A 14,242-nucleotide genomic window follows, 5' to 3' on the forward strand; every position below is an offset into this window, starting at 1 on the left:
AACTTGGAAATTAGCTAGCAGGTCTAGAGAATAAATCAAGTCTAAACCATCATTTTTGTTTAATGGCTCTGGGCAGTGGTCCCTGGAACTCCAGGAATTTAATATGAAAGGTTCATACTGAAAAAAATGTTAGTACGCGTTATAAATCTGTGGCTGTCCCAGCTTGATGTTGTGTAGATGCTGGTTATGTTTTCCTTTGAGTGAGACCTGATTGCCCTCACCTTTAGTAGCAGTTTGCTATAGTAATAGTCCATTGGTTTTACGTATTTAAGGGAGAGGGATTGTGGCTGTGCCTTTTGCCTTGAAATTAACTTGTTCTGACCTCCTCAGATCCTACATAGTTGATTCCTACCTTCTCGCACACTGAGACCCCTGCACCTCCCACCCCTCCATTCAATTCGGATTCAGTTTCAAATCATCCTATAATGCTTTTAAATCCCACTGTGGATTCACTTCTATTCTGCCCTCTGGTCATGGTAAAGATTATAATTTAGAATTATCTAGCGCTAATATGCGGTGTCTGGCCCTACTGACCTCACGCTTCTTTTTGATTGCTACACTGGCAGCACCAGGCATGAGAACAGCTAGAAAGGAAAGTTGTATCTTCATATTGTGCGTGTAGTCTGCCTGGATTCAGGGGCTACTACTATGATCGTGACACATGGTGTAGGAGGCACTCTCTTTGCTGTTTTGTGGCACTGGTTAGATTTGCTTTCTCTTTCCTTTACTCTGAAGTTGTCATGGGCTTTGTGTGAGCTCTGCTGAGCTCTTAGGCCTCAGTTCTGCAAAACTCTTCAGCAAACGCCGAGTGCTGTGCCAGACCAGCATCCAGGAGCTTTGGCCCCAGCAGAACCAAGTCTGAAGGCTGATGGTGGGCTGTTGCTTTTGGCTAGGTTTTCACTGGTAAATATAATTATAAGATTCTTATCTTTATTGCCTGCCTTGGCTCTCAGTATGCATTGCATTTAGTTGAATCTCAGATGACTCTGTCAGTTCTCACAGCTGGAACAGGAGAGAGAACCCACCATGTAACACACTCTTTCCTGGTTGGACTGGCAAGCTGACATGATTCACTCTGCGTCATCTGAGGCAAGAGCAGTGGTGAGGTTAGGTCTAACCTGAAACTTCCCCAAAAGAGGCCCCTAACACATATAATTTCCTCATCAAAGTAACTGCTGTCTTTGGTTCTGGTAAATGTAATGATCAGAGATGAAATCCTAGTTAAAAGATGATTTGTGAATGCTGTGCTGGTTTGCAGGCCAGCCTTCCCCTGGAGCAGACAGAGCAGCAATGGTCTGTCCCACACCACTTCACCCAGTTTGGTACTTTCTTCTTTCATATCCCTGTTTGCCTCAGTAATGCTTCATTTGTTTTTACCTTCCCATCTTCCCTAAATGTCTTCTGCCTCCTCCAGCTGCTTTCTCCTGATCATACTGAGTACGTAATTATAATTACAATAATGTTAAGGGCTATGAAGTTTGAGACACAATACAAACAGAGCAGTGAGTCTGTACTTCTTGCTCAAAGAATATAGGTTTGAGCCTTAAAAATCTGCACGTTCAGGGAGAAGGTTGTTTCAATGGTAATAGCTCAGTATTTCTGAACTGTTCAGCATGATTCCTAATAGGCGATTTTTGGCAAGCTGCTTTCAAAATGCTTTGATTCTATTCACAGTAGCCCTTATACTTGTTAAGTGGTTGATAGAATGATATTGCAAACAACAAAAAAATTCTGATCATGGAGGAAAAAAAAGGGCAATATAATCAAAACAACTTGGAAAGACAAAAAAATAAGCGAAAGCCAAGATGTTGAAGTACAGCATTTTTGAATTGGGAGCTGCTGCACTAATGACTGTAAATAATGCAATATTTTTCCCATGGGGGTATTGTAGAGCTTAATTGGTTAGTGGCTGTAAGGCACTCTGAGATCCTATGTAGAGATATGCTGGGTAAGAGCAGAGCACTGCTTAATGAAAGTCTAAATGCTGCTGTATAACACTGTTCTGTGTATGTGTCAGCGTGTCAGCTGGTGTCAATGGTGAATCAAACCCATGGATGACATTGTTGGACATGCTTAACATTTAGCAAGGTGACTATGGCTATGTTTTGGTAAATCGGCATGCGTTAATAATTAGCTTTATTTGCCAATAGGACCACTTTCTTTTTTAATAAAAATTTTATATTACTTTTTAATATATGATGATGCCTTGCATGCTTTTCAAATTTGCTTACACTAAAAATTAGCAATGTCCCTTTAAAAACTAAGCCTTCAGATTTATTATATGAAAAGTACTATATAAAATTATAGCATACCTGCCCCTAAAAGCATGCTTATATTAAAATTATATCAAAATTTGTGAATAAATGTAAAATGTGGGGAAAAAAGGTTAGGAACATGGAGTCTGACTGCACCTTTTCTTATTATTTTTTTTAACAAGTACCACTTATGGAGAAATAATACTTGGAAACTCCAGGAGCTGATTTAGTTTTTAGGTCATCATAGGGAGTTTAAATTTTAACATCTGATTTGACACAACAGTTATAATTTTGCCTTTGTCTTTCTTCATTATGATTTGTGAGGAAACCTCAAGAAGAGTTTATTTTTTAATTTTTGTGTATCTGTCCATTGTGAAAATATTTTTTTGCATTTGTTTATGTGAGTTTTCAATAATTAAGCGACTTCTGTCATGACAGCACCTTTTAGCTCACATACTACATGGTAAGCTAATTGATTTGCAAAGAACATCCCTAGAAGTAATTTCTTGGAGGAATCAAGACTCAAAAACTTGAATTCTAGATCTTGGAGGAGCTCATAGTCCCTTTTCAAGTTAGTTATTACTAATTCTGAGTCTAATGAATTTTTATCTTGAAATACTCCCATTCGTTCATTTATTGTTTTCTTCCAAAGCTTATAAGCATGGACAAGCACATTACAGTGATTTTTTCTTTTTTTTTTTTTCCCCCTCCTTCCCCTTTTCTCTTTTAACCATGTAATTTGTACTACCCTAGCTCGGTATCTCATTGCTCGCCTCTTTGTGTGGCTGCCAAGGTTGCTTGCATAATTTTCTTGACAAATGGCTTACTCATTAATATTTCAGCCCCGTTCCTACCAACCTCAGAGAAGTGGTATGCCCCAGGCAGGGAAATGCAGTTCCTTCCTTAGGAGCCTTCTAATCTTTTCCTTAAACACTTTGTCAGAGCCTGTGACAGATAAATGAAGATGGTGCGGTTCAAACTAGAGACGACTTCATACGCGTATGATCATACATTTTCTAACTGGGACCTGTTGGATTGCAGTGGAGTCTCTGCTGGAAATATCTATGTTTTCTCTTCTTTATCTGTACTGAAGTCTGTGAGACTTATTGATTCTGAAGTAAAATCCGTTGAGAAATTTGTCTTTTTTTGATTGGCTGTTGAAATATACATAGTCCTGGTAAAGGCTCTGTCTGTTCACAGACTTTCATTATTTCTATAATAGAGACAGACCAAGGCATGATACTGCAGCTGAGTTAGAGTTTGAGTTGAGATCAAGTTCATCTCCCAGCTAGGTCTGAGACATGAATCTCTGATATTTTGGCTCAGGATAATAGCATATATGTGAAACTGATCTCTTTAGAGCTTGGCGTGACAGAAAATTGCTATGACACAAAACTTGTAATACCCACGCCACCACTAAGGATTGAAACATGATAAGAAAGGCTAGTTTGATTTAAAAGTTGATTACTTACATATTAAAACCATGAAATAACTCTTTGTTTTAAAATATTAATTATATTTATCATTTCATATTAATATTTAGATGATTATTTTAAACTACAGCATAATGTGTGGAGTATTACTGAGAGCATCTGGAGATCTATGGTGAGTTATGGATTTCCCTGGTTCTCCTCAAGAATGGAAGGAGATGGTGGGAATCAGAGTACTACCAGGAGATAGCAGGTAAAGCTGAAGACTTCTAGTTTGTGGATGAACTGATTGATTCATGTTAGCTGCCTCCTCTGGCATGACCCATCTAAATCATTTGGTTTTCTTAGTATTGGGTGGGCTGGGTTTGTTTCTCAAGTTTAATTTTTCACTGTGACGTATGAGGTGTCTGAAACTTGGGTATTTGGGCATGTTGAATATTTTGCAGGTGAAGGTTAAGTGTAGCCCGTAGCATGTGTGTGTTGGATCTGGTATATAAGACCTTCCTGGGGTTTTTTTCTGCCTTTTCCCTGGAGGAGGCAGGCAGTCACAATTTGATCAGTGAATGATAGCCTCTGACTTGGAAGGCATCTTCTTTGTCTACCACAGACATTTCCAGAGAGCTGGGCTCCTTCTGCTGTCGCCATTGCTAGGGAGGTCCAGCCCTTCTCCAGAAGGGAGATTGCAACTTCCCGGTTGACCTCCCCATGGGGGATCCAGCACTTCTGGTGGCTGCGGTTGAGCCCTTCTGCCTTAAATTGTAAAAATAAAGCATATAGATATAGCTTTATGCTTTTCTGCAGTGTATTGCAGTGTGCATCTTCGTCCCACAGAAACCACTGACACATGGCAATGCACCTGTAGGTGACTTTCTCTACATGAGAAGCAGTGCTGAAGTTCAGGAGGTTCTGCCATTTCTACAGTGCAGCATGTACCATGCTTATCACCCCCTCACATTGTGGAGATGTTGTTTTATGTTGGTGTGTTTTCGATTACTGTCATGGAAATTATTAATATTTGTACTTCCTCTGCTGTCCTTTGCACTGTTACCAAGTCTGCACATGTCCTTAGCATTTAATAACTGCAAAAAAAATTATTACTCCCTCCTCCTGTTAAGGCAGGGGTGATTTTCCTTAATTTAATCCACTTGTGTGTGTGTGTGTGTGTATATATATATATATAAAAAAATAATATTTTAGTTTTGCACTGATAGTTTCTTCTTTACTTGTTTTTATTCATCTAAACCATCTAAAAATGGTATGGTTGGACTGCTCACCTTAAACTTCTGAATTTTGCATGTTACAGAGTTTGGTGTCGTCTTATTTTCTAGAACCAGAAGTCTGAATTTGTTTGTCTTTGGTCTTTAACTTCTAATGTCAACTGTACTGTATACTTTTCTCTTAAAATTATATAATCTCTGAATAATTCAGCAATTTCATGTACCTGATAAGCTTGCTGATCACAAATTCCAGTGTGCGGATACTCTACTTCTGAACTGTTTAAACCACATTCACTATAGGTTGTCTTGAAACCCAATTATGTCGATCTTTGAAAGAGTCTTATAGCAGCAAGGCAGCACAGCTACAGAGTTTGCAAGTATTTTGACTACTGAAACACATTTTACCTGTCTTGAATCATATGTCTTGAAGTACTATCCTTTTAGTAAGTGGGGAAACTTATGGATGAACCGTAACAATCTTGGAGTGACACTGTGTATCGGGGGAAACTAGTACCTGTAGCAGCCTTTGGAGGACCACATGGGGAACTGAAACTTGTTGCAGTGTGATGTGAACACGACATCTGTCGTCATTGGCAATATCCAACCTGAAACTGAATGGTGAGTGTACTCAAGTGATGATTCAAAGCATTTTAAAACTGATGCTTGCCCAGAGGTCCTTGCAGAAGTGTGCTCCCCTCTCCAAAGACTTGCTGCCCACTATGACTATCTTGGCCCATCCTGGAGTCCTAAAGAATGGTGAAGGTGGTTGAAGGTGTGCCTCAGAAGTATGGACCACATTTTCTGTGCTTGCCTTCACGTGCTCTTGTATGTAAGACAGGACCTGAAATACTGGCATTTGTCAATACTGACAATAGACGTCTTCTGGATGAGTGAAAAAGGCTCATGGTTCTTAATACCTTTTATTTCATATTTAAGAAAGTCTTAGATGTAACACTGCCTTATCCCAGAAAGGTTTTTTTAATTTTCTCTCTCAATATTGAGAGCCTTGAAATGTTGCTGAAGGCGGCATCATAATTAATGTTTCGCTATTAGCAGACAGCAAGCCAGCTTATGACACATTTTTGCTTCAGTTAAGAAAAATAACAAAAAAAAAGTTATTCTGTATGTTTCTTGGAACTTGCTGATGGATTATTAACTAGATGAACTCCAAGTACATGAAAAAATTAAGAGCCAAATACTTGAAGGCTATGTTATCTTGCCTGGAGTTTTGTAGTGCATGCAATATTTTGTTCCATTGGGTGTTTAGCCATCATCAGGGACATCTGAAAATGTTCTGCCCTTGGAAGGTCAGGTTCTAAAATGGATCCATTCAAAGATGTCTGTAAGGCTATTTCCAAGGTCTGTGTGTATAACATAAATTCAGTATGCTCAATAAGCGTGAAAGTCTGTTCTGGTATGCAACAGTATATCTGTGTTTTAAAATGAGCTTAAAAAATCTGAGTTCATTATTAGTATTGCATGCTAAATAATATCTGTTATATGCTATGCAATGTAGATAGGGTCATGGCAATACAATGATATTTGCTGCTGTATGCCTATATAGTTTTCAAAACTAAAATTCAATGCTTAGCTAAATTGCTAAGCAGACTGGTAAATGTCCAATTTTAGCAGCCTAGCATATGTTTATAATTTTTGTTTTAACATATGCTATGTTGGTTGAACTCCCCTCCCCACACATACGGTAGATAAAAGCTGTCACATCACAAAATGGTGGCAGCCCAACTTTTCTAACATTTTCCATGGCACTTCAGTCTTGCATTAATTAGCTATTCTTGGATAGGAGACAGACTCTCATCTTTGTAGAATTTTGGTTTCAAACCCGTTATGTACTTCGGTTTATGCATGCAGTAGCCCATCTGTGTTTCTGCAGCCATAAACGGTAGAAAGCGCAGGGCGTACAGAAGAGCGGTCAGTGAGAGTGAGGATGCCCTTGGATCGTGGATATGAGCACCTAGCACCTGAAAGCAGCAGGCCCCTTTGGTTCACTGGTGGGCTCTACTGTGCTCGAACAAGAGTTCTCCCTCTCCTCCACTTTTCTAGGAGAGGTGGGTGACTAAAACAATGCTAGTGCACAGGCCTTTTTCTCTTCGTTGTGAGCTGCTAAACTGCCCCTCTTTTCTCCTGCTTTTTCAAGGCAGGTGTAAGGAGGAATTTCACTGAGTCTACAATTCTTTCCTAAACCTCAGTGGAGTACAGAGGACTTGTGACAAATACCACTGCAGCTGTGATAATGCTGTCTTAATCCTTTCTGCACTGTGATATGGAAACCTGGATTTAGGCATGAAAGGACATGCCTTAGCAGTACAGCAATATGATCCCTTATCACATCAAACTGTCTTCTGAATGTGCTCCAAAATCACAATATTTTTTAGTATTCTGCCTGCTGTTTCCTTGCTGTTAAGCTCCTGACTGTGGGGTACTTCTGCATGTGTAATGTCTACTGTGCTGCTGCATGGGCATGGTTGGTTTTCTGGGGGTGGAATGAAGGACCCTTGCCCATCAACTGAGACTGCTGTAGATATGGCAGGGGGTGTGTGGTAGAGGACTCACATTGGTCTACGCACGGCACAGGGTTGTTCCAATGCCTTCATCCCTGGGTGGCATAAGTGCCACCTCCTGCCCTCCCTCCGGTCTACCTTGGAGCTGCTCAGAGGTTCATATGCATGTGCAGGCATGGTTCCAGATGTGTTGCCAAACCATAATGTACGATATCATCCCTATCGGAGATCCCAGTTCCTGCAGTTGTATCAGACATCTCACTATGGAGATTGAGGTACAGGGACAGGCCTGTGGAGCTTCAGAGGAGCTGCTGAGGGACCTGGGAATGTGGCAGTGTCAAGGTAAGGACCGGTGTAGTAGGAGATGGTGGGTCTGGTGCTTGCATGTCCACCTGCAGTGCTTTGGGAAGCCTCACTGGGAGCTGCTGGCAGGGCAGCCTGCTTCTAAAACCCTGCATGTGCTCCCAGCCATGAGTCAGAGCTGGTGTCAAGCCCAGATGCGTGACCGACTGGTAATACTGGTGGAGCGCTTTGCCGTCTTTGGATCGTAGATGCCAGTGGTGGTTGTTCAATGTTTATTTCCCATTTATGAATTTGTTTTCAGCTACAGGACCTACAGCTGCTGTTTGGCTTGCTGTGGTTGTTAGCTGGTTGGCTGGCAGTCTTTGCCGTAGCATTCAGGTTTTGTCAGTGTGCACGGAAATCAGTTTTGTTTTACTGCCAAATAATATGTATGGTGGAAATGAAGGAAGAAAAGGGTAAATTTAAACTGTGGGTTTTTTCAGATCTTTAGGTAGATGTCTACTAGAAATAACTGTCTACTCACTGCAAGTGAACATAAGTAATTAGTGTGTCCTTAACAGCAGTTACTTGTTGGTAGCAGAAAGGTAAAGAGACTTCTTTATTTTCTGGTGTTGTGCTCTGCCCTGCTAAACATTTCTTTGATTTGAAGGTTTCTTGTGAGGTTGAAAGAGTGTAAACATGGCTTTTTCCTTCCTGCTCTATGACTTGTCTTCCCAAATGTAAATTATCACTAGTTGAGTTGAACAAAATCCAGTATGATTTTTCTGTCGTGATCCTGGAAGTAGTAGGATACATGAGTCTGTGGTAGGAGATGGGAGCGGAGGAGTGTTGGTGAAGGACTTCAGTGTTTCTGGTGCTCTTGTGTGATGCCATGTCGAAGACTCCTTTACTTCTTGTTTGCAGTACTTGGACATTGGATAACTAACTTTTTTTTCTTACTGCTCACAGTAGATTTTGCTTTAGAGTAATAGTGCAGATAGTAATGCAATTTAACTGTTTAAGGCAGAAGCATAACGTTACGATGAAAACTTCAATACCAGTTCGTCTGTAGGCTTTTCTCCCTTACAAGTTTGTGAAGAGTATATATCACTTGCTCAGAAAAATTAGCATTTCTGAACTATCAGAAACTGATAGCAGTGTTGCTCATTACAAATACTGAAAAATCATCAGGTAAGCCCTGAGATGTATACATTAGAGTCTCCCTTAAAAATCATGAGTATTAAACAAAGTCCCCCTTCCCCCCAACACTTATTGTTCATGTTCTAATTTCTTTTTACATAAAGTTGTAATCATGAGAAGAATTATTTATGTGAAACTTAAACTTCTCATATGGTTGTCTGATCCTTAGAGGGATGGTATTTAGGAAAGCAGCAAACATCACGAGACTCACGATAAAGTCACGAGAGTTTTTCGTACATTAGTTATGTATAAGTTTTGAATCGAATTTTTTAGAAAAATAAATGTATGGGCAGATGGTGATATTTACTTAAGGGGAGCTGAATTCATTATCTGACTAGAACTGGGTATTTCAAGCAGCTGTTTGAGAACTCACTTCCCATGAAGGAGAACGTATGTTTGGGGAAAATGGATCCTCTTTTTGAATTGTAAGGCTATCCCTCGTTTAGTCTGTCAGAGGGGTTTCTGGTGTGTGTGTGTGTGTGTGTGTAGTCATTTAAGGAATAAACTTATCAGTAATGGCCAAGAATAATTTGGTGAAATGGTTTTGCAAGCTCTTTAAAAAAAAAAAAAGAAAAGAAAAGCAGTCCTTCTTAAAAGTTTCAAAACTAGATAAAAGTTGTAGCTGCTCTTTTTTCTTGAGATATTCAACCAGAAAAAGGATTAAACCAAATATTTAGTAATCTTACGCTGCCCTGCCAAATTTAATTTCTGACTACCCAACTTACCTTTATTTTGATTTATTGAGATACAATTACTTCAGGAAACAGACTGATAGAGAACAGCCAGGCCTGATCAGAAGAAAGGAAGCCAAATATGAACATACCCATTGTCTTTTACAGATTATTTTTTGGGACTCTATTCTAGAATGTGTCTATTCATTTGCATATATATTTTTGGAGCTTAAGAGTATGAAAAATAATCTTAGCTTATTTGTTCTTTTTTTACGCTGCTTTCTCTTATGTTCCCATGGAAAGCTAGCCAGATACTGTAATCCTAGCGCAAAGATGGAAAGCTATCACTTGAAGACTGTGGTCTATTCATTGTTTATGTCCTTTCTTCCACCATTTCTTTAAGAAGACTTTCACAGGAAATTCTTTCACCCAGGAAACCTGTGGCTCTGGATTTCTTGGTTCATAGAGAAATACAAACCAGTTTGTTCCTTGGAGCTGATGCCTTTCCCTAGTTCCCTGGTCACTTAACTTCTAATGCCTCTGTTTTCACATTCCCTAATGAGCAAATTGTAATGCTTAATTATTTTACTGGAACCTATGCTAGTATTTGTGACGCCCAGCTATAGATTTTCAAGTGATTTTACATCTCAGAATGGGTTTACACATTTGGAGTGACTGAAGGGCTTGTGATTCTCAAAACTCTTTGGTTTTGGAATTATCTCTTTGAACACTACAGAGTAATGCAGGTGTGTACACATGAAGCACAAGGCCTGTTTGTTAACAGGGTGAATGTGTAAAGATGGCCCTTTGATAGGAAACGAGTTGTTCAGTTCAGACATCTTTCAGAATCTCATCACTTCATTCACCTTCCTGATATTTGGGGAGCCTCCTCGCCCGGTACAACGGTGTAAGCTGTGAAAATAGCCATGCTGGGAACACACAGAAAAGGGTTTTTGTGCTCACCCCAAAATGCTAACGTTGGTTCTGACTATGTGGTGCCTTATTGTGAATCTTGTGCAATACTCATATGTGAACTTAATATGCTGTTTATATATAAATATATGCCTTGTGGTCTGGCCATCTGTTTTTTCACAGTGGTTCAGTGGTTTGAGAGGTTAAACTGGTTTTGTTTGGCATTAAGTAAGAATTAGCAATGACTGCATAGTGTGTGCCACATACATCTGGTTAATGTGGAATGCCTTCTGTAGCTTCTGCTAATGGGGGCAGATGATACAACAATAAGTTAATGCTTGGGGTTTTATTATAAGCAAGTTCCTGACTGCTGAAGGGTGTTGTTAAATTTGAGTTTCTCATAAGTAGTATTCAGTTATTGCCTCCTGTTTTAACCAGATGAAGAATACTGTTTCAAAGAAGGCCTGATGTTTGTTCAGCTACAAAGAGTAGCAATATCTGGAATGGGGTTAAGGCCAGGTCTAGAGTCATTAATACTGATGCAGTGATGCAGAAGACTGATAATTGAATAAGGTATCCTAGCTGAAATTTGATCACAAGGGTATTTTCCCTCCTCTGAAGTCAAAACAGTGGTTTATAATGGGAACTTTGTCATATTAATCAAGCAGACATTTGGATTTCACTTATCCCTGAGATACTAGCAATTTCTGCAGCAAGATTGCAGTTCCTAACTGAATTTGTTCTGATTTTTTTTCTTTCACTAGATCATAAGAGTTTGCAATGGCAATGCTCTGGAAATTCATGAGAGTAGCTAAGTATTCTAAAGCAGCTTTATCACCAAAAGTAAAGGTAAGAGGAATTCCTACCCATTCAAGGCATTCTTCATCCAAGTCTGTACCTTCAGATTTTGCTGCCAACACACCCTGCTCAAATACTGTGGAACTACTTGGTAGAGCTTATCCTCAAGATGAGTACAGCAATGTCACAGAGAAGATTCTTTCCAAGGTGGGGAAGAACTTACACAACAAAAAGCATCACCCTTTGTGGCTAATCAAGGAGCAGGTGAAGGACCACTTTTACAAACAATATATTGGACGCCGTGGGACTCCGCTCTTTTCTGTCTATGACGGTCTTTCTCCAGTAGTTACAGTACAGCAGAACTTTGATAGTTTGCTTATCCCGCAAAACCATGCCAGCAGACGGAAAGAGGATAACTATTACTTGAATCGTGATCACATGCTAAGAGCACATACATCAGCTCATCAGTGGGACTTGATACACTCCGGCCTAGATGCCTTTCTGGCAGTGGGAGATGTCTATCGCCGTGATACAATTGATAACACCCACTACCCAGTCTTCCATCAGATGGAAGGAGTTCGGCTCTTCTCCTGTCATGAGGTAGGAATTCTCTAGTTGGGGTAAAAGAGATTTTTGGGTAAGTTGCATGATCTTGTATTTGCTGTAAGCAAGTGCATGCACGTAAACATGTTACAGCAACACGTGTTATGCTGTACATTGATAAAGATCAAGTGATTGATTATGTAGTAATATTTTTAATTTGGGAAAGATATAGGTGGAAAATGTTGAATTTGAAAACGACTATAAACTTCCCCAGAAAAATGTGGAAAAAAAATGTAAAGACAATATCCTTGAAAGATAGCAAAATAAATTATCTGAGAGGAAACAGCTTGTTCAGCTAACAATCTGCACGATTCAATTCTACTTGTGTCACAAGTATCTTCTGGTGATGTCACTTTACCAAAAACTTTGTCATATTGATACCTGAAGGACTCATGGATGTGAGATGTTGCAGCTACATCCAGAGTGTAGTTTTTATCCTGTCATCTTTTTTGCTTTTAATAGCTCCAACCTTCTGTAAATAAATGTCATTTTAATGAATTGTTCCATTCTTCATCTCATCCTAAAGCTGCATGGAAGGATTCATCTGTTGCAGCTGATGGTTAGGTGTGTGTGATACACAGTAAACTCGTCAGGGTTCAGAGGCATCAGCTAAAGAGCTCTAGGTAGATGTCAAAGACGCTTGAGTTTATATATTTTGTTGGCACAGCTTGCACGTTCTGCAAATGCTTGGGTGTCATTAAGTATTCTGCTGTATCATTGATCAGTGGTAAATACAAGCCAGTTTGTTTTCCAAATAGTGATTGACTTGTATAATTTGTGTACGCTTGTAGCAATACTGCCAAATTCACATTTCTATAACTAAAACTAGCTTATTCTAATAATACTGAGATGTAGATCATTCTTAATGTTGTTGCCAATGGGTGACAGGAGCTTGGCAGGGAAGCCTGATGGGTTTGGATGCCTGAGGGAAAACTAGGGTAATCATAGAGCACTGCTTTTCTCACTGGTGGAAAGGGTTCGTGCTGCCTGCGCTGGTGTTTCCCACCCCATGCTGTCACTGCTTCTTCCACTTTGAAAACATACCTGTCTCTGCAGATGTCCTGTGAGCTGTGTGGTGTCGAACACAGCTTGCAACCGCTGCTTTGGTAACCAGGAGATGGAAATCATGCAGATTTATCCAATCTTGTTTGCTGTTCTTTTCCCCTAGGCCTGTTTATGAATACAATCAGGGTATATGCAAGAGAAAAATGTACAATACTACATTAAGAAAATGTCATTTCCTTTCAAATAATGTTCATGATTTTTTTTCACTTGAGCAGGAATTCAGGCATTCAGATGGAAAGATTTTATCTGCCACAAAATTTTAACATCAACAGTCTTGCAGGATGGGACTTCTGTGAACATAGGTGTGATCTAATTATTGAAATTATTGTTAATGAATATGCTCCTTAAGAAATTTTGATCTGAATGACAAACAATTTCTTTCTTCTTTACAAATTTAGTAATAGTAATAAGTGTTTTAATAAATGAGAAGTTACAGAAATCTTCACTGACATCATCTATCTACAAATAACATGTCGTACAACAATCTGATTCACTTGCATTGTAGATTGCTTGTTTCTTTTTCTCTTTTTTTCCCCAAGAAAATGATTGAGATATTATTGGAGAATGTTAATAGCTGATGATTTTGAAGTTAGCTATGTGCTGGAAGATGTGTCTGTCTCTCTAAAGAATGAAAGTCCAGTTGACTTTCTATACTGATGGAGAAAGAATAGTGGTATGGTGTATGTGTAAAGTCTGCTTTATTGGGCAACATGCATAAATGCTAAACCTGAGCATGATCTAAGCATCCTTTTTTTGCTTCAGTTGCAGATTAAATACTGATAGTCTTGCAATATGTAAAACTTCTTACAGTCATCATCACAAGAGCCTTGTGGAAAAAATTGAATGTGTAATTCTGAAATTTCACTGGGGACTGTTTGTGTTTCATATTCTGGTTGCCTGTTCAAAATAACCCAAATTTAAATAATTGCAGAAGGAACTGTCTGAGCGGAACAAAGACTAAATGGAGGTAATGCTACATGAAAGAAATATTATTTTTATATTCATTTATTTATACCCGTGTTTAAGTTGTAATCCACTGAGCAGAAATGTGTGAATGTCAGGGCCTGTTACCTTCATCTCAGACTTTTCATTCATAACCAGACTGCAGCCTCTGGTGCAAGGAGATTTGCATGGTACTGAGGATAACAATCTTTGGAACTAACGGAAAAACTCTTAGCTACAAGCACTGGGTGCATTTCATCTTATGGCCAATACAATAATTTTATATGCTGTAGTCTACTGCTCTACTTTGTTGTTTTGATTTGTACATTGTGGTCTTCAGTGAGAGTG

At 39.3% G+C, this 14,242-nt stretch overlaps 1 protein-coding gene across 7 annotated transcripts in view; it reads left to right on the forward strand.

The window, feature by feature from the left end:
• The window catches only part of FARS2 (phenylalanyl-tRNA synthetase 2, mitochondrial), a 251,593-nt gene that overhangs the window by 48,499 nt on the left and 188,852 nt on the right, over positions 1-14,242 (forward strand). For 6 of the 7 annotated variants that reach the window (XM_054818758.1, XM_054818757.1, XM_054818764.1 and 3 more), the window contains one exon: positions 11,251-11,884. In XM_054818758.1, the coding sequence (XP_054674733.1) occupies positions 11,267-11,884 (618 nt within the window). In that variant the 5' untranslated portion in view covers positions 11,251-11,266. Of the gene's footprint in view, positions 1-4,199; positions 5,521-11,250; positions 11,885-14,242 lie in introns of those variants that run through there. The other variant, XM_054818762.1, reaches the window with a different exon arrangement.

This window comes from Grus americana, chromosome 2, assembly GCF_028858705.1.
Source record: "Grus americana isolate bGruAme1 chromosome 2, bGruAme1.mat, whole genome shotgun sequence".
Taxonomy (NCBI): Eukaryota; Metazoa; Chordata; class Aves; order Gruiformes; family Gruidae; genus Grus; species Grus americana.